This window comes from Ranitomeya imitator, chromosome 5, assembly GCF_032444005.1.
Source record: "Ranitomeya imitator isolate aRanImi1 chromosome 5, aRanImi1.pri, whole genome shotgun sequence".
NCBI lineage: Eukaryota > Metazoa > Chordata > Amphibia > Anura > Dendrobatidae > Ranitomeya > Ranitomeya imitator.
In genome coordinates, this window is record NC_091286.1 from 304,801,901 (window position 1) to 304,827,351 (window position 25,451).

Genomic DNA, 25,451 nt, shown 5'->3' on the forward strand with positions numbered 1-25,451 from the left:
CCAAATATGCCCCTTAGTCATAACCTAGTGTTACACCAGTTATTCAAGGATTTATATAGACCAAGGATTAAAAAAAAAAACCTGCCTCCATTACATGGTTCAGTTTTTTCACACACACAACATTAAAACTCTTTTGCCAGTACAAAAATTACAAACTTAAAACCAACAATATGATGCTGTCATTAAACACAGTCAAAAGTTCAGTGAACAATATTAATAAAACAATTTTATATCTGTGCGCTTATTTAAACCGGTGGGTGGGCGGTCTCCATCTTCAGGATCCAATAGGTTTCTCAGATAAGAAGTTTTTGTCGCCAAGCTCTGCCCCTTCTGGGCTTACTGACCCTTTCCATTCCGAAAAACTGGAAACCGTTTAAATTACCACCATGCACTTGAAAAAAAATGCTTTAATACATTAGAGCGATTAGGTGCATCTCTGTTCACTGAATCCCTAAGATGTTCACTGATGCGCTGCCGGAGTTTTCGTGCTGTGCAGCCTATATAGGAGAGATTACAAATACTAAAGATAACCATGTACAGTGGGGCAAAAAAGTATTTAGTCAGTCAGCAATAGTGCAAGTTCCACCACTTAAAAAGATGAGAGGCGTCTGTAATTTACATCATAGGTAGACCTCAACTACGGGAGACAAACTGAGAAAAAAAAATCCAGAAAATCACAATATATCTTTTTCTTTCTGTGTTTCTGTGATTGATAGGCTGCTGTACACACACACAGCAGCCCTGCCCTGCCCTAGGCTTTGTTTAATTATGCACCTGTGTCTCAGCCTGTCTCACCCTTTATCTGTGGTGCTGGCTGGGCAGTTTGGAGGTTGGACCTGAAATGTCTATGCCTGGACCTGGTCAACCTTTATCTTCGCTTGTCCCTCTGGCGCCATGGGAGTGACTCAGTAATGCTCCAGGTACAGCTTGCATTTTATGTGGTCTTGCTTTTAGTTCATTTAGGAGGCTTTTATGGCACAGCGAATATAAAAAACGTAGAGTAGGACTGCCCCATTATGAGAATGCCGTGAAGTGGTGGGGTGGCTCAAAGAATTGATCAATTGTTTGCTTAATGTCTCATTTTGAAAATACAGTTAAAAATCAATATGTGCATTTGCACTTTATGTATTGCGTTTTAACCTTAGGCAGCGCTGGCTTCTCCCCTCTTTTGCTCTATAAAAAATATAGCCACAACAAAACATTGGTGTCTAAAAGGCCACAGATGAGTATAATCCTTCAATTAACGTTTATTACATGCAAATAAAATCACAAGGAAATTTCTCTTAAATAACAACAATAAAATGAGAACCACTGGAAACCAATAATCAAAGGACACAATGTGACCAGCACAATTTGCCAGTGCTACGAATCAAGTAAATATAAATCAATGTCTCTTCAGATCGCATATAAGTAGAAAATGGACAATCAGCGTCCAAAAAGTGCAAATGTGAATTTAGCTATGATTTTACATATATATAAAGTGCATAGTGCATCATGGCCGAAACCGACCAATTAATCTGTGCACGCGTGAGGGAAATAGGTTATCAGAATTGGTCTTTGGAAAAAGCAAAAAAAAATTTAAAAAATTCCTTGAACTGACATATTCAAATTGTCTCTTCTGAGAAAAAGAGGACTTAAACTCTATAGCGCCACCTGTTGGAAGTAGCGATCCTACAAGTCACAATCAACCCTTTAACGAGTCGTGCAATATGACTAAGGCTACTTTCACACATCAGGTTTTTGGTTTCAGGCACAATCCGGCAAATTTGCTAAAAAACGGATCCGGTGTACATAGTGAAAAAACGGATGCAAACTGATGCACCGGATCCGTTTTGGATCCGGCTCTATGTACTGCGCATGTTTTTTGAGTTCCTGGGCATGGTTTTTGAGGGGCGAGAGAGAGAAAGAGAGAGAGAGAACAAAGCTTCTGGGCATGCTCAGTGTGATAAAAACGGATTCGGTCGCCGGAAATGCTCTTTCACACATGAGTTTCATGCATTTATTGCCGGAAACGTCCCTTCAGGCTTTTTCGCCGGACACAAAAAACGTTGCAGGAGACGTTTTTTGTGTCCGGCAAAAAAGCCTGAAGGGACGGATCCGGCACAAAACGGATGAAACGCATGTCCTTCAGGCACAATCCGGCAGTAATACGACTCTATGGGGAAAAAACGGATCAGGCGTAAGAAAAAAACTGATCCAGATTGTGCCTGAAACTGCCGGATTGTGCCTGAAACCAAAAACCTGATGTGTGAAAGCAGCCTTAGGATAAAAGTTAAATCATTATCTCAATTCGCAGATTCGATGTTTCGGGCTGTTGGCCCTCGTCAGTGCGAAGCATGAGAACTGATTTCGCTAGGTGAGAGGCTCTGGACTGGGGTCGCTGTGCACAACTTGTTAAAGGGTTGTTTGTGACTTGTAGGATTGCTACTTCCAACAGGTGGCACTATAGAGTTTAAGTCCTCTTTTTCTCAGAAGAAGCTATTTGAATATTTAATTTCCCAGAGGAGCATTGCACGGCGAATAAGCCTCCTTACCTTGACAAGCCAGCTGGTATGCCACTCTCCATAAGGAGAAATGTTACCCCTTAGACCCCAGAACAGACATATTACAATTCCATAAAAAAGACCAAAAAAACAGAACAAATACCCATATTTGTCACCACCTATAGCAGAGAATATAACCAGATTAAGACGATTATCAGTAAATAATTGCCAATGCTCAAAAGTGATCCTGCTTTGGATAGTATTCTTCAGGAAGGGAGTTTATTTTCCACAAACAGAGCTCCTACCCGTTCTAATATGTTAACACCTAGAATAGTAATGGATAGTCATGTTAAAATGGTTGTCTACTTAAGATTTCTTTAGCTGCGGGGGTGGCAAATGTGGAGCATGCAAATATGCAGTAAATACCAAGCAATTTGTTAAGAAATTGAGTTCTGAAACAATGGTTATTTGTGACTTTATAAATTTGCATAGTACATATGTCATATACATGGTTACCTGCAGTATTTGTGATCTCTACTAGATAGGCTGCACAATACGAAAACTCCAGAAGCGCATCAGTGAACACTAGGGTTGAACGAAACGGGTTGGCCACTTTCAGAAGTCGCCGACTTTTGGCAAAGTCGGGTTTCATTAAACCCGACCCGACCCCTGTGTGGGGTCGGCCATGAAGTCGGCGATCTTCTGAATGTGGTATCGGAATTCCGATCCCGATTTCCGATATGTTTGCAATATCGGAAATCGGTATCGGAATCCATATTTAATGTAAAATAAAGAATTAAAATAAAAAATATCACTATACTCACCCTCTGACGCGCCCTGGTACTAACTGGGAACCTTCCTTCCTTCGAATCAGCGCTTCCAGGACCTTGCGGTGACGTCGCGGTGACGTCGCGGCTTGTGATTGGTCGCGCGGCCGCCCATGTGACCGCTCGCGCGACCAATCACAAGCCGCGACGTCACCGCGACGTCACGCAAGGTCCTGCAAGCGCTGATTCTTAGGAAGGAAGGCTGCCGGAAAGAAGCAGGGCGCGTCCGAGGGTGAGTATATACCTAATAGGAATATACTCACCCTCGGACGCGCCCTGCTTCTTTCCGGCAGCCTTCCTTCCTAAGAATCAGCGCTTGCAGGACCTTGCGTGACGTCGCGGTGACGTCGCGGCTTGTGATTGGTCGCGCGAGCGGTCACATGGGCGGCCGCGCGACCAATCACAAGCCGCGACGTCACCGCAAGGTCCTGGAAGCGCTGATTCGAAGGAAGGAAGGTTCCCGGTTAGTACCAGGGCACGTCAGAGGGTAAGTATAGCGATATATTTTATTTTAATTTTTTATTTTACACTTAAATATGGATCCCAGGGCCTGAAGGAGAGTTTCCGCTCCTTCAGACCCTGGGAACCATTGGAAACCCAATGCACAGTATTGGGTTTCGAGCTTCGGCCGACCCCGACCCCGACTTTTTTATAGGATCGGCCGATTTCACTCGACCCGACTTTTGAAAAAGTCGGGTTTCGTGAAACCCGACCCGATCCTATAAAAGTAAAGGTCACTCAACCATAGTGAACACCATAGGGATTCAGTGAACAGAGATGCATCTAATCCCTCTAATGTATCAAAACATTTTTTCCAAGTGCATCGTGGTGATTTGAGCAGTTTCATTTTTTTGAATGGAAAGGGTCAGTAAGCCCATAAGGGGTGGAGCTTGGTGACAAAAACTTCTTAGCCAAGAAACCCATTGGATCCTGATGATGGAGACCGCCCTTCCACTGGTTTAAATAAGAGGACAGATATTATATTGTATTATTAATATTATTCACTGAACTTTTGACTGTGCTTAATGACAGCATCACATTGTTGGTTTTAAGTTTGTATTTTTGTACTGGTAAAAGAGTTTTATTGTTGTGGGTGTGAAAAAACTGAACCATGTGATGGGGCGTGTGCTAGGTGTCGAGTTCCCACCTCTGCACAGGGGCAATCTCAAACAATCTCCACTGCAGTCTCCCATTCTCCTCCAGCCACAGTGGAGCCTGCTCAGCGGAGACATCGGTCTCAGCATCTAGCTCAAGCTGATCCTGGGCGACTGGTTACTACTGTCCTTCCAGGCTCTTCCTTTGTAGCCAGCACTGATCAGCAGCGAGCTGATCTTTCTGGGACTAAGTCCTGCTTTTCCCATACTGAACATGCCCACAGGACGACATTCCCATTGGAGGTCGAGGGTCGCATGCTCAGGTCCTGTTGCGGCTCCTATTGGACCATCTGGAAGGTCTAGTAGCACTGCCGCTATAAAAGGGTCGCCTGGCCATGCGCTAGTGTACACTTGTAAACATGTGTGTGTGTTGATGTGTGAAAGTCATTCATTAATTATCCCCTCCCTTGTGTATGACTGCTCGTGCAAGGTGGATGATTGCTATCTAGCACCCGACATAGCTATCAGCACATGACACACAAAACCGTGTCAAATTGCTGTGACCGCCAGTGCAGCGCCATGCACTTTCACAGCGCTTTCCTTACCCAAGCCTGAGTGGTTAGTGGAGTCTGCCAGAGCGGCACTGCATGCACTCTCGTGCATCTAAATAATGATAATTATTTCATTCACTCTGACACCCCAGTAGCGGTGTCAAGCATACGAGGTCTAGATGAACTGTAATCCAGAGTCTTTGGATTGAGTTCTGTGACTCCTTGCTTGAACTCTTTTGTGCAGTACCGCGGCCCAGTGACGCAACAGGGCTCACCTTCTTCATACAGGGTGAAGTTAACCCATGTGTGAATCCATTTTGTACTGCCATATAGTCTGTCATTACTCAGCAGCAGGTTCCATCTCTGCATGGTGGACCCCGGACTGCGAACGCAAATTCTTCTATGTATCTTATTATTTGGTGCATTCCGCTAGCCCTAACAGCGGGGTTTTTTTAATCCTTGGTCTATATAAAACTCTGACTCACTGGTGTAACACTAAGTTATGACTAAGGGGCATATTTGGCCCTGAAATGTGTAACCCGGTGTCTGGGACCCCTGCTATTTGTGCCATTTTTTCTATTGTCGGCTGTCAATGCTTTTATATGAAGAGTTTGGAATAAAGCTTATTGCAGTACAACCTTTTGGTGCTGGATTTTTTACTACTTGTTGGATTTTCCTAGGATGGCAACCATGCACAGAATTGACAGTGAGCCGAAAAGACTTTTTTATTTACTCAGTAGAAAAAGTGAGACTACTACCTGGCATAGTTGCAAATTAGCAACATGAGATAGAAAAATATTTAGAATTGAGAATCCTCAGTGGTTGATACCTTTTAATGGCTAACTGAAAAGACTGTATCAACATGAGATAGGCATCTATTACAGCTGCTGCAGTACCCTGGTTACATATGGACCCATAAAAATTGAAGAGCAGGTAGGAGGTGTCATTCAATGCATTGCTAATAAAAGCTTGATGTCACGATAAAATCAAAAGAATTTTATTGTATCGGTTTACAGTTCAACCCGTTTCAAGGTCCCACACGACCTCTTCATCAGGACAAAAACCTCACAGGACCTTAAAACAATTTTACCTGTAAACCGATAAAATAAAATTATTTTGTTTTTATCCTGCCAACAAACTTTTATCAGTAGTACACCTCCTTCCTGCTTTTCATTTTGAATGTAGTTTAGGCACACTGTGGGGCCCAGAAGAGAGCAAGCATTTGGATTGGAGAGCACAAAATTTGCTCAATTTCTTTTTGGGGGGGCAAGACCCATAGCAATTATCCAGAGCTTGAGCTGTACCACTAACATGGAAGCCCCCTATATTTCTGCTAACAGATGATTGTCCTAAATGGGGACTTGCTTTTTGTGGATTGACTTGGGACATCAACTTTCCCTGCCCTTATCATTGATCTTGTCTTCTATAATGCTTTTGCATTGCATTAGATCTGTGCATCACAGGTAATGAAAATGCATGTCAGCTACTGCTCTGAACAGAAGCTTACAGGTCACTGTCCCTCGGTGACCTTGCAGCCATGTTTCGGTCCGTCGTCACTATAGAGACAATTGGCACAGCGCAATCAAAATAGATTAGTGCTGATGGGAGTAGGAAGGGAGGTCCCTCCCTTTGCGATTCCCATTGATCTCATTGCCACAATTGACAGCAGCTTTAGAGAGATTAAATGCCCTTGCCCGATGCTAGCACTGATCGTGGGTGTTGCTCCAGAGTGTCAGTTCTCATATAGAGCTAACATACATATTTGATCCTGGTGGTTCTAAGCATGAGCCTGCGCGATCGTGAAGAAGTATATGTCCATCAGTTTGTGGGAATGCAGCTCCTGCAGCTCCATCCATATATGGCGCATGTTGAGAAGGGATTAAAATTAATGCACTTTTTAAAGCATGAAACTTTGGGATGAACTGGGAGGGGTTACAGTTTCTTTGTCTGTTGTCCTTCCTAAGATTTTATTTTTAATAAAGTATAGTTTAGTAGTATGAAAATGAAATTATATGAATCAATGCTAAGAATACATTTCTTAAGTAAAGAAGAGTATCAATGAAATAAGAATGACAGTAATTTTATACTATTAAATGTAAAGTAAATTAAAAGCCTGATTTACTTAAGGTAATCTATATGCATGTGAATTTCAAATTTAGGTCTCATCATTTTACAAATAAGAACTTGGAAACTATTCTTACTTTAAAAAACAAATATTTTCCATTCTGGCAATATATTTATATTTAATCATAAAATTATATACATATATACACTGATCAATAAAATAAAGGGAACACTAAAATCCCTCATCCTAGATATTACTGAATGAAATATCCCAGTTGTAAATCTTTATTCATTACATAGTGGAATGTGTTGAGAACAATAAAACCTAAAATTTATCATCGTAAATCACAATCAATATCCCACGGAGGTCTGGAGTTGGAATGATGCTCAAAATCAAAGTGGAAAATTAAGTTACAGACTCATCCAACTTCAATGGAAATGCCTCAAGACAAGGAAATGATGCTCAGTAGTGGTGTGGCCTCCACGTGCCTGTATGACCTTCCTACAATGCCTGGGCATGCTCCTGATGAGGCAGCAGATGGTCTCCTGAGGGATCTCCTCCCAGACCTGGACTTAAGCATCTGCCAACTCCTTGACATTTTGTGGTGCCACATGACGTTGGTGGATGGTGCGAGACATGATGTCCCAGATGTGTTCTATCGGATTCAGGTCTGGGGAACGAGCGGGCCAGTCCATAGCTTCAATGCCTTCATCTTGCAGGAACTGCTGACACACTCCAGCCACATGAGGTCTTGCACTGTCCTACATTAGGAGGAACCCAGGGCCAACCACACCAGCATATGATCTCACAAGGGGTCTGAGGATCTTATCTTGGTACCTAATGGCAGTCAGGCTACCTCTAGCGAGCATATGGAGGGCTGTGCGGCCCTCCAAAGAAATTCCACCCCACACCATTACTGACCCACTGCCAAACCGGTCATGCTGAAGGATGTTGCAGGCAGCTAATCGCTCTCCACGGTGTCTCTAGACTCTGTCATGCATGTCACATGTGCTCAGTGTAAAGCTGCTTTCATCTGTGAAGAGCACAGGGTGACAGTGGCGAATTTGACAATCCTGGTGTTCTGTGGCAAATGCCAAGCATCCTGCACGGTGTTGAGCTGTGAGCAGATGTCCTCCATCTGTGGACATCGGGCACTCAGGCCATCCTCATGGAGTTGGTTTCTAACCGTTTGTGCAGACACATGCACATTTGTAGCCTGCTGGAGGTCATTTTGCAGGGCTCTGACACTGCTCCTCCTGTTCCTCCTTGTACAAAGGCTGAGGTAGCGGTCCTGCTGCTGTGTTGTTGCCCTCCTAAAGCCCCATCCAAATCTCCACAACTTTCAAAAGTGACCAAAACATCAGCCAGAAAGCATTAGTACTGAGATGTGGTCTGTGGTCCCCACCTGCAGAACCACTCCTTTATTGAGTGTGTCTTGATAATTGCCAATAATTTCCATCCATTGTCTATTCCATTTGCACAACCGCATGTGAAATTGATTGTCAAACAGTGCTGCTTCCTGAGTGGACGGTTTGATTTCACAAAAGTTAGATCTACTTGGAGATATATTTTGTTGTTTAAGAGTTCCCTTTATTTGTTTGAGCAGTATATATATATATATATATATATATATATATATATATATATATATATATATAGTTTAAATAGACTTTTCCCAACACAAATTTATATGTATGACAATAACACCATTTGTAGCTATCACAGTGGCTACGGAAAGTTTAAATTTTTCACTCTTTGTTTTATTGCAGCCATTTGGTAAATACAAAAAAGTTCATTTTGTTCTCCTTAATGTACACTCTGCACCCCATCGTGACTGAAAAAGAACAGAAATGTAGAATATTTTTCAAATTTATTAAAAAAGTGAAACTGAAATATCACATGATCATAAGTATTCAGACCCTTTGCTGAGACACTCATTTAAATGAACTTTTTTGAATTTACCAAAAGGCTGCAATGAAAAAAAGATATATCAAAGATATCTGTCATTTTTAGCAATTTTCCACATTCACAGGTTTTAGCTTTAATTGATATTTTTCCTGATACTATTTTTTCCAGTACACTACATGCTAGAGATTATAAAATAATTTGAAATTCTAATTTGCCAACTTTGGCGGATTTAAAAAAAGAAATTGATTTGCAGTCAATAAATTCACATAAATTTCAATACCGGAAACCTTGTAATTTCTAGGAAAAAATACGTGGAGGACAGGAGAGAGAGAAAGAGAACCGTGTTTACCATAAGACATAAAACTTTACATTAGATAGAGATAGAAGACACCATTGATTGTAAGAGGTTACACTCTACTCGACAGAAGATATAAAGGAGTTACTCCATTGATTAGAAGAACTTACACTCTACAGGGGGGAGATAGCATGTGAGGACCTTTCTGACCATTAAGGTGCATGAGAGAAAGGCTTACCAAGTGACTCTGGAGATGTCAAACGACTGCCATACTAACCATGCCCTGCTGTGAACTGTGGATCAGTGATGGGCCAGGTACTGTCCACCACTGTACAAGGCATGATAAAAAGTAAGATGTATTTTGGTGAAACCCACTGTTAGGGTTAGCGGAACGCACCAAATAATAAGACTGATAGTGTACGGTGCGTTCGTAGCCCGGGATCCACCGTGCAGAGATGGAACCTGCTGCTGAGTAATGACGGACTATATGGCGGTACTCATAAGTATACTCGCGTGGGTTAAACTTCACCCAACGTGAAGGAAGCGATCCTGTTGCGTCACAGGGTCGCGGTACCGCACATAGAAGGCGAGCAAGCAGTCAGCGAACTTAACCCCAACTAGGATTGAAGTCCGATTAGACCCTTGCTGGCACAACACCGCAACAGGGTGTGTTAGGCAACTCTTATAATTAGAGCACCGAAGTGCGAACTGTGCCGTGCTGGCAGGCACCACTAAGCACCCAGACGTGGGTCAGGAAGCGCACTACTGGAGCGTGGCGCCGCACTGGCGGTCACAGCAATAGACGCTGATACGTGTGTGACACGTTGAGTGATTTGTCGGGCGCTAGATAGCAGCCATACTCCATACGTGAACAGTCATAATATAGGGTAGGGGTATTTAATGAACGACTTGCACTCACAACAAACACACGTATTCAATTGTACACTAGCGCATGGCCGTGCGGTCATGCGCAGTTTATATAATTGCAGGACAGGAAGTGGCCACAGAAACTGTGCCCTTCCAAGACCTGCCAAGAGGACCAATGGAATGCGCTGCAGAGCCAGAGCACATGACCCTCGATCTCCAACGGGAGATCTTGCTCTGGGCATGCTCAGTGTGCGCAAACAAGGACTTAGTCCCAGGGAAGTCCGCTCGCCGCTGACCAGCACTGACTTTAATGGCAGGAGCTGAAGAAGCAGCAGTAACTCTCTGTACAGAGTGAGAATGAGCAAGACACTGGGAGCGACGTCCCTGCTGAGCAGACTCCACTGCGGCTGGAGGAGAATGGGAGACCGCAGCGGAGACGGATCGAGATTCCCCCTGTGCAGCAGAGGAAACTCGACTCCTAACACCCACATGGCTACACAAAATGGTTGTATTTTGCTGTCTGATGCTTCAACAGTGTGGGAAATGGTGTCAGTCAAGTTTTGTTTCTTTGTTTTTTAAACTGTGAATTAACTTCAAAATGCTTGAATTTGCGTGAAACCATGAATTTCAGGAAATCTGACTCAAACTCGATCCCTTGCAGATTGATCATCTCAAGTCTTCTACATGCAGAAAATATGAGATATTTTCCCCCTTTCTATAACCTCAGGAGTTTAGGCCATAGCATCATGGAGGACAAAATACATCAGCATTGAGCAGCATAGTATAATGCATCCAATATTAGGGTGAAGTGCAATACTAGAATTATCAACAGCATCTCTGAAGGACTCTCTTCCTTTGCCTCTTTCTCGCCGTTCTTAGACTTTTATGGACAGCAACTGCAATCTCATCTCTTGATGAGCTAAAAACCCATGTGAAGATTATGTTCAGTGGTAAGAGTCAATAATAATTCCATGAGGTAGGAAGAGGAAAATAGGTGCCTGATAAGTAAAGAATGATTATGCTACTGATTTATAAAAAAAACATGAAGTTAACTTTTTAATGGTGGTAAATAAAAACTACCTTTTCTAGATGCTTCAAAGCTGTCGTAAAGATTAATTCTTTGAGTATCATATGTTAAAGTTGTGTTTGGAAGTAATGTCCTGTTCCTGTTAATAGTATTCACTGCGAATCTGAAGGCAAGTTCTTCGGCTCCAAATGGACCAGACTCAACATATTCAAAAATTCCACCTAGAAATAGAAAAAAAAATAGATAAATATTCATATATGGGTATAGTCACATTAACGATCCATATTACTCGATAAAATAAAGGTTTAGAATTAGTCCTATATGATCCATATAAAACAACAAAAGATCAAAGTTATACCACACACGTATATTGCTGCAGATATAGCAGTGCTCTGAATGCTGAGCCCTCTATAACCCCACCCACACCACTGATTGGCAGCTTTCTGTGTATAATGCTTATTGCAAAAACCAAAGAAATGATCTGAAGCATAAGTTGGTATATGTGCAATGTGTAAGAGCACCTTCATACTGTGGCTCCTATAGTCGGGCCCCCTGTTCTGTTCTGCCCTCTCTCTAGATTGACGTCGGCTGACACAAATTAAGGTTTTATTGCTAGAGAAGGTATAGAACTATTCCAGATGGGTACACCTTGTCGTGGTGGGATGACGCTTATGCTTTATTGATCAAAATAGTGTTAAGTAAGTTCCCTATGTTATTTACATGTACTATTACTGTTTACTGCTTTGCCTACTGAAGGGTATATCCTCATTTTATTTTTTTATTGGGTTTGACACAGTATATCAACATAAAATTGCTAATTAGTGGTGGGGGGGATTATACATTGACTAGAAGGAACTCAACAACTAGTCCTGTAGTGATAAATTTTTACTGACAAATCACTAAATTTATTGAAACAGCAGCACTCAGCCTAATAAATTACATATCACTGGATATAGGGTCTCTGCCTCTACATATTGCTGCGCTTAGATTTCCTAGCAAAAATCTTTAAATAAAGCAATGTTGCATTATTTGCAGTCATATCAAATGAAGGGATAAATGTTTAGCAAAGGAAAAGGAAAGTTTTGTGAAAGGAAGAAATATTTTTAGCAACTCTAAAGGGGTCCTGTCTACAATGATTATATCCCCCTAAAAAGACAAGTGCAAATAATCTGACTTCAGGAGATCAATACAGATTACATGCATGTGCATTTTCCTATCTGTATGTAAGTTTCTTTTTTCAAAGAGCATTTATCTTCATATCATTTACCATATGAAAGATGATTGCATAAAAAACAACACAAATCAGAACATTAGTAATGACAGACGTTGGTGGTTATCATTGGGTTATCGGACTAAAAATTCAATATTAAAATTGAATTATGTTAGCCGTAGGAGGGTAGCACATACAAAGTTTAAGGAATTAGTGGATTAATATTCAGTGCTTTTATAAAAGAAGGATATTTTCATAACTGTCACTAGATGATAAAGAACAAGACAAAAAAAAAAGGCCAGGGAATATGGCTTCATGCTAAGAAACACACGCAGTCTGTATTGTTCCAAAGAGCCACATTTAAAATTGTAATTAAAGAAGTACAGCATCGTTTAACATATTTAATAAGGATCAAGTTCCTTTTTGATTTATGAAGTTTCTCGTAAACTGAGTGTAAAGCTGTCTTGGTAAATATTCAAAATATTTTCAAATGACTTTGTGTTTTACCTTGGAAATAAATATTTGAAGTAAAAAAGGAAGGTTTACAATCTGCATATTACTATTATCTAAAGCTAATTTATTAAATGAAACGAGAGGAAGAGGAACAGATAAAATTAATATAAATACACGACAGGCATTTTTGAACCATTAAGAGAACATTTATATTTTTTTTTTCAAAACCGTATTAATTGTTGAAATAGCATTAGCATTTTTATATTAAACTTTTTTTCCTGCTAAAACTGAATTATAAAAAAGGCTAAAGGTTATATCTACATTGAAGATTAATTTTCTGAATTTTCCAGCAGTTCATACACTTTACATTTATAAAAGTTTGATGGGGATATCTACTTCTAGAGGTTTATGAAGCATTACAGTCAATTAACCTACGATGTAAAGTACCTTCGAAGTATAACTCCACATTTAATTAAGCAGTAATGCACCTACCTGGCACAAAATCACAGTGATTAGCTAAAATAGGTATATATGTGTACTTAAAGGGGAATTCTATGTTATTTACTTGTTACTTCTTTCATTTTAAACCAAACCAAAGAGCGTATTTATACATACACAGCACAAGCACTGTTTTGTAGGTCTTACTCTTTTGTTGGCTGGATTAAGGAGAAAAACACTAAAATATTATTATTTGATAGATGTGTCTTGTTTGGATGATATCCCCAGCCATGTTATTATAAAACTAGTTGATATATTGACTTACAGGGAAGCTACATTAAGGTTCTACTAGAGAGACTTGTCTAGAGACATACAGTTGTGGCCAAAAGTATTGACACCCCTGCAATTCTGTCAGATAATACTCAGTTTCTTCCTGAAAATGTGAAAATGATTGCAAACACAAATTCTTTTGTATTATTATCTTCATTTCATTTGTCTTAAATGAAAAAATACAAAAGAGAATGAAGCAAAAGGCAAAACATTGATCATTTCACACAAAACTCCAAAAATGGGCCAGACAAAAGTATTGGCACCCTCAGCCTAATACTTGGTTGTACAACCTTTAGCCAAAATAACTGCGACCAACTGCTTCCGGTAACCATCAATGAGTTTCTTACAATGCTCTGCTGTCTATAAGACTCTCTATACCAGTTGGATCTCCACAGGAGGAACCAATATCCCCTAATGTAAGTGTAAATAGGGCTGCTAAGTAAAACTAAACTCAAGAAATTACACATATTGAGTGTATCTATTATACGAACGTGTCCTAGATACGATTCACCAGTAAACACAAAGTTGTCTTTTTGAAGTTTGTGTACATTTTTCTCAAAACTTGACATATGTACTTTATAACTGCCTGACTTATGATCGCTAACTGTAAATTCCCAACATGATCTATACTAATTCCAATCATAATTGGGCAATATTGTTTTATTCCAATTAAAGTGCCATCTAATTACTCATTAGAGTTCTTTATCGTTAATAAATGCTATACATTTTTGTACAAAGCATTATGTATAGTTTCAGTTATTTGTCATTTTAACTAATTTCATAACCTTCCACTTTGTGGAATACATCCTAGGTAGCAACATTGTCACCAGCTAGGTAGGGTTCAGACGAGCCTGTGAAAAATCATCTGATTTTCATCTAGAGAAAATCAGAAGATGTTTATCTGGATTGTTATTCTTATTCCATTGGTGTATCAACCATATGTCCATTTTTTACATCCATGTGACATCTGGTTGGCAACCATTTTTATTCATGAGCAATTGATAAAAAAAATCAGGTGGTTATGTTAATGATTGCAACATATTCTTAAAAATCAACGGCAATACAGATGATCAGTATGGGATAAAGATTTGTTTTTATGTTTTAAAAAAAATTAATATTTAAATCTCATCAAAAATGCTGAAGAGATCTATGCATGTTTTGATTTTTTTTTTACATAGACAATGGGAGATCATCAATGGGAATGTGTCAAGTGCATGGAGATTGCTGATTGATGAACCTATACTTCACCACTTAAAAAAGAGTACAGAAACGGAGGCTCAAAAGAAACTTGAAGATGATAAATGGACAGTTTCTATAATTGAGCTTGATGCATTTATTAAAAGATTATATGTGCAGTGCGCATTCAATGCAAATGATCTTTCTGTAAAAACTTTGTGGTAAAGTAGTTGGGGTCCTTGCTTCTTTCAGGACACTATGCCGAGAAGTAGGTTCAATGAATTTATGTGATGTGTACTATTTGACATAAAATCGACCCCATCTGATACATTGAAAAATGACAAGTTTGCCTACTGGAAATTTCATTGGAAATTGCCTACTGGAAATTGCAAACTGTGTCACAAACCTGGACAAAATCTAACAGTTGACTAACAGCTTTTTCCAACTAAATCAATATGTCTTTTCACCCAATATACCAATATATAGCAAATAAGCTGGACAAGTTTGGCTACAGATTCCAAATACCTCTGCAGCTGATTTCCATATTTGGGAAAGGATGAACAACAATCATCTGATCAATCTCTTGCAGAACATGTTGCTTTCAAACTAATGGATCCATTTTTGAACACGGGATGAAATGGTACTGTAAATAACTTTTTTACCTCATTGAAACTTGTCAATATGCCGAAAGCAAAGAGAACAAGCATTGTGGGAATGATGAAACGTGCAAGGAAAGAGATTACTCTGATGAAGAAAGGTGACATCACTCTTGCAGTTTACCAAGGTAAGCCAAATAAGAATCTCATTTTCCTCAGTATCCTTCACCCAGATGAAGAAGTTGGAAAGACACAAAAAACACGAAAATGGTAATATTTTACAATAAAACAAAGGTTGTAGTGAACACAGTAGACCAGATGGTTCAAACGTACACTACAAAATCTGGAAGCAGTTGATGGACTCTTCAGGTGTTTTGTAATGTACTTGACTTAGCAGCTATGAATGCAAGAATACTCTATGGAACAGAAACTGTGATTCGAATTAGCAGACTGGAGTTCATTCTTCAGCAGGCATTAGAGCTTTGCAAAAATCCTTTGGAATCAAAAAGTGGCCTGTTATCGGCCATGTCTGGACAACAAACGAATAGGCAAGAAATCCGTAAGCATCGTAAATGTGGTGTTGGAAGATCCATCAAAAACAGAAAGATTGAAACTTGTGCAAGCTGTAACAAGCCAGTCTGTTGAAAATGCACTGGGAAAATAGAAACGTATGTTTGTTTTAACTGCGAAATACTGGTTGCCATGACCATGGAAATGGAAAATGAGTTTACGTTGTTGTACTTAATCTCAACACTACTCCTACTAAGTAAAAATAAATGTTCTTTAATTTTATTAGTTATTTTTACTTTAGAATCAGTACTTTTGAATAGGGGTCAAAATGACCCCTAGTAGTAGTTATAGAAATTATGAAACATGTGAACGTTACAGTGGTATACATACAGTATATGAGTAACCTCTTTTCTTTCATAGCTCCTATTGCTTAAGAATAGCGTTGGCAAACTGATGTTGGTGAGAAACTTCACCATCTTTCTCCTGCACCATTCATATACACTTTAGACTTTAGACTATAATTTCCCTCATATTGCCAGGGAACATCACCATGAAATCTACTGTCATTCCTAGTAAATATTATAGTCTAATTGAAAAATTAATGGAACAACTGAATAATGCTGTTTAGCTCTTTCATTATATCTTATTTTATTTCCTTAGCAAAGTAGACACTAACTCAGTGGCCAGCTAAACAGAGATTGATGTAAAAAAAATATTAAAGGAACGTGATAGTCAAATTGCTGTGTGCACTTCAGAATTTAAATTTTTTTTCATTAAATTAAAAATATAAGTTAGTTGCTTCTTCAAACATGTACAAGGTAATATAACATCACCAACAGAGAGCTACAAAATTGTTGCTATTCAGCCTTGAGTTAGCACACGTACATGCGCAAATTTGTGTTTGAAATGCAAACTAATGACTGGAACAATTTGTCATCGAATGATAAAAAAGGTCATAGAAAGGACATAGTTATGGTTTAGTAGATAGAACTGAGGGAATCAAAACCTTTCCTGAATATAAATGCAGGCTGGGCAATAGCTAAGAAAGAAACTGACAAGCAAATAGAAAATTCTGGCTCAAGTAAAAGGAAAATAACAATAGATTTGATAGATTTTGTTAAGGGAACTGGAAAATTGTTACATGAGGAATATGAATACAAAAATATAAGGCATGTAAGCTGCCATGCTGGTGAAGTGGAAGATTGTTTCTCAAGTGACAATGAAATTCTAAACAGAAATGATAGACACAGTTAATGTGCTCGTGATGGGCAAATACAGCTCCTTGTAAGATAGGAAGCAAACCTTTGTTTTGCCCGTGGAAAGCAATTTTGCAACATTGCCTCCATGGAGAATTTAAAAGAAGACATATATATCAGGAACAATCAATTTTGATAGGATCCTTCACAATAAATTAATCTAGTCTACTTTGAAGGCAGATACACAATGTTCAATTGCTATTTTCATAAACAATATATGCAATACAAACAGTCAGGTTTAGATACCTTCACTTTCACCTCACTTGTTTAGTAGCTGTGGATTGTCAAGATTGGAGGGTTGTTTTAGATATAGAAATACTAAGTATTGTTCTTCTGCTAAGATATATCCTTCTATATTATTTCGAAACACTCTTTTTCGGTGATTACTTTATATCTCCGTTCATACTGCACCCACACACACAAAAGATACACCGTTTGAAAGGTAAGCTTGCCCCCTTCAGCAAGAAAATAGCCAAATAAACCACACATCCATGATGTGATTACAAAATACATTTTAAACATTAATTTTCATAAAACTGCAGTAAGGGAAATGACCTGCAGGTGGCACCACACTACACCAAAGCACAATACTACAAGGCTGAAACTAGCATTTGCCTTGGGGGCTTTCCAGCTTGCCGAACTCCGTCCCCAGATGATTTCAGGCAGGTACATATCAAATACTTGCTACATATGTGGAAGTAGAATAAAAGTAAAACTTTACCTGTTTAAGACTTCAGCTTTAAAACTGAAGATATAAATGAATGCAGCCAAAAAGGGACCAGACAGGTTCTGAACCATCAGATTTTCCGTATTATTGGACAGTCTGTTAAGAGTCAAGTTCCCACTGCTGCACAGGGGGAATCTCGAGCCATGACTGCTGCAGTTTCCCATTCTGTTTCAGCCGCAGTGGAGCCTGCTCAGCAGAAACGTCGGTCCCAGCGTCTCGCTCTGCCTGATACTGTGCAAAGGGTTACTGCTGCCTTTCCAGGTTCTGCTTTTGTAGCCAGCACTGGTCAGCAGCGTGCAGGCTTTTCTGGGACTAAGTCCTGCTTTGCACACACTGTGCATGCCCACGGGAGGACCTCTCATTGGAGGTCTGGGGTCACATGCTCAGACCCTGTAGCAGCTCCTATTGGACCACTTGGAAGGTCCTTGTCTGCTACAGCTATAAAAGGTTTGCATGGCCGCACGGCCATGTGCTAGTATCAAACCAAAGTCTATGAGCTTAGCGCCAGTGTGGTCATGTCTTGATGAGGTTAGGGTTTGGCTGAAATAAGCCCCTAGAATACCGCCACCTCCGGTGAGGAGTTTGTATGTGTGTATTCAGGGCCTTGGCCGAAATAAGCCACTAGAAGACCGGCACCTCCAGTGGGGAGTTGTTTGCCTGCTTCTCAGACTGCATGATCACAGTTTTGCTCGGTTTGGTAGCTGTGTACCTCTGTGAGGTTAACAGGGAACAGCATCATGTTTCTAGCGAATCTGTGGAGTTAACAGAGTTCGCTTATACCACCATATAGGGCCGCCATTTGCCTGCAGCAGGTTCCTCTCCTGCACGGTGGACCCCAGGTTGCGAACGCACCGATTAATACATATATATACTCGGTGCGCTCCACCAACCCTAACACAGTCATTGAAAAGTCTGTCTTCCTTCTAAGGTTGCAGCTTATTGGTGACCTGGAGTCACCTCTGGCTCCGAGTAAAAAACTGCAGCATTGACATAGCTCAGACTGTACATTGTTTCCCAATGGAGGAGATTGGTGGAAACAACCTTGCAAAAATTGAAAAAAATACAACCATAGGGAAAAAAAGGTAAAATAATCTGCAGATATCACTTTTTTTAAAGGGATATTCCCAATTATTATACAATGGTGTAAATACACTCAGTTATGGGGTCAATTCTCCTTCATCATTTTTACTGTCAAAGTGACACTGTTCTGCATGGAGCTGCTCTGTTCACATACACAGGGCTGTGTTGCACTTCCCTACCTTGCAGATAGATGGCAGTGCTGCTGTGGAGGGGAAAAAATGCTGCTGCCCCTGTTCTTTTGCAAGGTCCTGACAATCAAACCCATTCTGATCAGTAAGTAAAATACCATTAGGTTTAATGTTGGGGGATCTCATTTAGGCTGGAGTCACACACAACGTATAAAAAATCAGTCTGTTTTACACTGACAACAATTGCAGAAATGTTCCCTGAACAGTGATCTGTATGTCATCCGTGTGCATTGCGAGGACGCGATTTTCTCACATGTAAGCATCCGTGTGACATCCGTATGACATCCGTAATACGTTTGGGATCATTGTCTTGTTGGAAGATAAATCTCCGTCCCAGACTCAGGTCTTTTGCAGACTCCAACAGATTTTCTTCAAGAATGGTCCTGTATTTGGCTCCATCCATCTTCCCATCAATTTTAGACATCTTCCCTGTCCCTGCTGAAGAAAAGCAGGCCCAAACCATTATGCTGCCACCGCCATGTTTGACAGTGGGGATGGTGTCTTCAGGGTGATGAGCTGTGTTGCCTTTAAGCCAAACCTTTCGTTTGACATTTTTGCCAAAAAGTTTGATTTTGGTTTCATCTGACCGCAGCACCTTCTTCCACATGTTTGGTGTGTCTCCCAGGTGGCTTGTTGCAAACTTTAAACATCACTTTTTATGGATATCTGTGAGAAATAGCTTTTTTCTTGCCACTCTTCAATAAAGGTCAGATTTGTGCAGTGTACCACTGATTGTTGTCCTATGGACAGACTGTTCCACCTCAGCTGTTGATCTCGGCAGTTCATCCAGAGTGATCATGGACCTCTTGGCTGCATCTCTGATCAGTCTTCTCCTTGTTTGAGATGAAAGTTTAGAGGGACGTCCAGGTCTTGGTAGATTTGCAGTGGTGTGATACTCCTTCCATTTGAATATGATCGCTTGCACAGTGCTCTTTGGGATGTTTAAAGTTTTGGAAATCATTTTGTATCCAAATCCGGCTTTAAACTTTTCCACAACAGTTTCACGGACCTGCCTGTTGTGTTCCTTGGTCTTCATGATGCTCTCTGTGCTTCAAACAGAACCCTGAGACTATCACAGAGTAGGTGCATTTATGCGGAGACTTGATTACACACAGGTGGATTATATTTATCATTATTAGGCATTTGCGACAACATTGGATCATTCAGAGATTCACAATGAACTTCTGGAGTGAGTTTGCTGCACTGAAAGTAAAGGGGCCGATAATATTGCACGCCCCACTTTTCAGTTTTTGAATTTCCACAAAAATGTAAAATAACCAATAAATTTCGTTCAACTTCACAATTGAAGCATGATATGTGGGAAAAGGTTGAAAAGTTCCAGGTAAAGGGGGCCGAATACTTTAATACTTTCGCAAGGCATTATATATATATATATATATATATATACTATATATATGGATATACATATCTATCAGCTTGACGAACAAATAATATTTGATATGTACATTTCTTTCTCACACTTGGATTGTTGGAGTAAACATATATATGTATGCATTTGTCTGTGAGACAGCATATATATATATATATATATATATATATATGTATATATATACATATCTACAGTCATGGCCAAAATTTTTGAGAATGACACCAAAATTATATTTTTACATGATCTGCTGCCCTCTGGTTTTTATTAGTGTTGTCTGATGTTTATATCACATACAGAATATAATTGCAATCATATTATGAGTACCAATAGGTTATATTGACAGTTAGAATGAGTTTATGCAGCAAGTCAATATTTGCAGTGTTGAAAAGGTTGAAAAGTTCCAGGTCCAGGGGGCCGAATACTTTCGCAAGGCATTATATATATATATATATATATATATATATATATATATATATATGTATATATATATATATATACTATATATGGATATACATATCTATCAGCTTGACGAACAAATAATATTTGATATGTACATTCCTTTCTCACACTTGGATTGTTGGAGTAAACATATATATGTATGCATTTGTCTGTGAGACAGCATATATATATATATATATATATGTATATGTATATATACATATATATGTATATATATACATATCTACAGTCATGGCCAAAAATTTTGAGAATGACACCAAAATTATATTTTTACATGATCTGCTGCCCTCTGGTTTTTATTAGTGTTTGTCTGATGTTTATATCACATGCAGAATATAATTGCAATCATAATATGAGTACTAATAGGTTATATTGACAGTTAGAATGAGTTAATGCAGCAGGTCAATATTTGCAGTGTTGACTCTTCTTCTTCAAGACCTCTGCAATTCTCCCTGGCATGCTCTCAATCAACTTCCGGACCAAATCCTGACTGATAGCAGTCCATTCTTGCATAATCAATGCTTGCATTTTGCCAGAATTTGTTGGTTTTTGTTTGTCCACCCGTCTCTTGATGATTGACCACAAGTTCTCAATGGGATTAAGATCTGGGGAGTTTCCAGGCCATGAACCAAAATCTCTATGTTTTGTTCCATGAGCCATTTAGTTATCACCTTTGCTTTATGGCAAGGTGCTCCATCATGCTGGAAAAGGCATTGTTGGGCGCCAAACTGCTCTTGGATGGTTGGGAGAAGTTGCTCTTGGAGGACATTCTGGTACCATTCTTTATTCATGGCTGTGTTTTTAGGCAAGACTGTGAGTGAGCTGATTCCCTTGGCTGAGAAGCAACCCCACACATGAACGGTTTCAGGATGCTTTACAGTTGGCATGAGACAAGACTGGTGGTAGCGCTCACCTCTTCTTCTCTGAATAAGCTGTTTTTCAGATGTCCCAAACAATCGAAAAGGGGATTCATCAGAGAATATGACTTTGCCCCAGTCCTCAGCAGTCTACTTCCTGTACCTTTTGCAGAACATCAGTCGGTCCCTGATGTTTTTTTCTAGAGAGAAGTGGCTTCTTTGCTGCCCTCCTTGAAACCAGGCCTTGCTCAAAGAGTCTCCGCCTCACAGTGTGTGCAGAAGCACTCACACCAGCCTGCTGCCATTCCTGAGCAAGCTCGGCACTGCTGGTAGTCCGATCCCGCAGCTGAAACAGTTTTAAGATACCCTCCTGGGGCTTGCTGGTCTTTCTTGGGCACCTTGGAACCTTTTTGACAACAATGGAAGCTTTCTCCTTGAAGTTCTTGATGATGCGATGGATTGTTGACTGAGGTGCAATCTTTGTAGCTGCGATACTCTTCCCTGTTAAGGTACCGTTACACTAAATGACTTACCAACGATCACGACCAGCGATACGACCTGGCCGTGATCGTTGGCAAGTCGTTGTGTGGTCGCTGGGGAACTGTCACACAGACAGCTCTCTCCAGCGACCAACGATCAGGGGAAAGACTTCGGCATCGTAGAAACTGTCTTCAACGATGCCGAAGTCCCTGGGTAACCAGGGTAAACATCGGGTTACTAAGCGCAGGGCCGCGCTTAGTAACCCAATATTTACCCTGGTTACCATTGTAAAAGTTAAAAAAAAAACACTACATACTCACATTCCGATGTCTGTCACGTCCCCCGCCGTCAGACATCGGAATGTGAGTATGTAGTGTTTTTTTAACTTTTACAATGGTAACCAGGGTAAATATTGGGTTACTAAGCGCGGCCCTGCGCTTAGTAACCCGATATTTACCCTGGTTACAAGTGAACACATCGATGGATCGGTGTCACACACGCCGATCCAGCGATGACAGCGGGTGATCAGCGACCAAAAAAAGGTCCTGATCATTCCCCAACGAACAACGATCTCCCAGTAGGGACCTGATCATTGGTCGCTGTCACACATAACGAGATTGTTAGCGGGATCATTGCTACGTCACAAAAAGTGTGTTATGTGTGAAGGTACCTTTAGGCCATTTTTGTGCAGTGCAATGATGGCTGCACGTGTTTCTTTAGAGATAACCATGGTTAACTGAAGAGAAACAATGATACCAAGCACTAGCTTCCTTTTAAAGTGTCCAGTGATGTCATTCTTACTTAATCATGACTGATTGATCGCCAGCCCTGTCCTCATCAACACCCACACCTGTGTTAATGGATCAATCACTAAAACGATATTAGCTGCTCCTTTTAAGGCAGGACTGCAATGATGTTGAAATGTTTTTTGGTGGTTAAAGTTCATTTTCTGGGCAAATATTGACTTTGTAAGTACAGTAATTGCTGTTAAGCTGATCACTCTGACATTCAGGAGTATATGCAAATTGCCATTAGAAAAAATGAAGCAGTAGACTTTGGACAAATTAATATTTGTCTCATTCTCAAAATTTTTGTCCATGACTGTAGAGTAAATAATAGGTGAAAATGGAAGTGCCTTTCAGTGTTGCTCATGTGGGGTTTATATCAGAAATGTCAATGGTAACAAACAAAGATACTTGTAGCCTCTAGCTATGTATACTGTACAGGGAGCTAGTAATTCACTTTGTTCATTTGTTTATTTTTTATTAACTTCAAGGTCTGTGGTAAATCTGTTAAATTTTGTGTTTCTCATTCCAATCCTTAGACTTGCTTCAAAATTTAGGTTGAAATTTCAAAAATATTGTGAATACATAATTAAAAGTTAGTTGAAATTTCTGAAAAAAAAGTCTACTTTAAACTTTTTATGTCACATCCAATGGTAGTTTGGCATATATGCCTCTCCAAACAGCTCCACTATAATCCTGTCAAATACTAAGTCCTTTATTGTACCAATATAAAATATATGTCAAGTAGTACTTGAAAGGTTAAAGTAATCATATCAGTTTCTCATTTCATAAAATGACACAAGGAACATTTCGTCTACCGCCTGGCAAAAAAGATAAAAAATACTTTGAAATTGTGTCTTTCGAATTATAAATGTCCTCAAAAAGGATATTAAAATGAGATTTTTTAGGAGACGATTCATTTTTTTTTATAATAAACATACAAATGTGTAAATTATTATATATTTTTTAACTCAATATATTTCAAGATGTACGGTGCAGGATAGTAAACAAACATGAAAAAAATTATATTCAATGGATGCTTTACATGAAGCTGCTTGACAGCTATTCATCAGCCAACTGTCACCCATAAGCTCCAATACGAAAAAAATATAGAGGTTAAAATTGTTTGTATCAATTTAATTTACCCAAACACTTTTTTAATCAGATATAATTGATATTGTACCATAATAATGTGTATAGTTTACACAGATATGTCTAACAATAGGATAACCTCATCCAGTTAGAAATCAAAGTTTTATTAATACCTTAGTTAAAATAAAACAAATAACATTCCCAGTCACAAACAAAAACATAGAACAATGGAATCTGCTTAAAAAATACTCAAAATAGCTAAAATGCCATATAACTACCCAGAGTTAAGCAGGTGAAGAGGGAGGTGGAAAGAAACGTCAATGCTTTTCCTTGTATTTGTTCCCTAACAATGTCCCTACCCTAGAAGTGCAAGCAAGTTTGTGGTGCCCCATTCACCATCATCTCACACTGGTCTATCTATCTATCTATCTATCTATCTATACAGTATATGAACATACAGTACCTCTTATTCTTTCAGGGGGATATAGGAGGCGCTTTACCCATGAGAGCTTAATATTACATTTTCCAGCCATTTGGATATCATATTATTGCTTACTCGTTAGCTTATCTGACTTCAGATGTTGGGTTTTGTGTTTTGTACTTCACACTTTATCTACCTACATCTCCATTATATTAAAGGGTATTTTATCTTATACCGTAAGGGACTGACATATTTTGAATACAAATACTTCCAATATAGGATGCCGCGCTGAAAGAGGATAAAACTATTTGTGACTGAAACTTTGCAAACCACAAATGCAAGGGAGCGTCCTCCCGATCTGCTGAGTCACCTGCGCGCACACCGCTGAATGTGCTGACACATTTTCAAAGTTTCAGTCACAAATAGTTTTATCCTCTTTCAGCGCGGCATCCTATATTGGGAGTATTGGTATTTATTAAGTGTCAGCAGGTGTGCACACACCACCTGCGTAGGTGCCTGCAGCTTGTTTGGTACAGGTTAGTGTAGCGCCGGTGTGGTTTTTCTTGATAATCTAACTAATATTTTGAATACAGTTTTCATCACTTTATGAACTTAATGTATATATTTAGACACTGTTAATGCTGTGGTCATAACATTTTTTGGACATTCATGCCTTGATACATGTTTTTTTTTTTTTTTCATTTTTGTGGTCCACAAATATCTGTAGTGGATTTTTGCATTTTTTTTTTGGAGTATACTATTACTATATCATGGGTTTTGAGATATGGATATCTCTATCTTAAAACTTTTTAAATTGTGGAATTATTAATATTAATTGGCATATAAATAAAATGTACATTTTATATACGTGTGCACGCTGTCTTAT

The 25,451-nt window shown here is 39.5% G+C and overlaps 1 protein-coding gene across 2 annotated transcripts in view; it reads right to left on the bottom strand.

Annotated features, from left to right (window-relative positions):
• Positions 1 to 25,451, bottom strand: part of GRIK2 (glutamate ionotropic receptor kainate type subunit 2) — a 1,405,635-nt gene that overhangs the window by 945,513 nt on the left and 434,671 nt on the right. For both annotated transcript variants that reach the window (XM_069726310.1, XM_069726309.1), the window contains one exon: positions 11,171 to 11,338. In XM_069726310.1, coding sequence (XP_069582411.1) covers positions 11,171 to 11,338 — 168 coding nt within the window. The remainder of the gene's footprint in view (positions 1 to 11,170; positions 11,339 to 25,451) is intronic.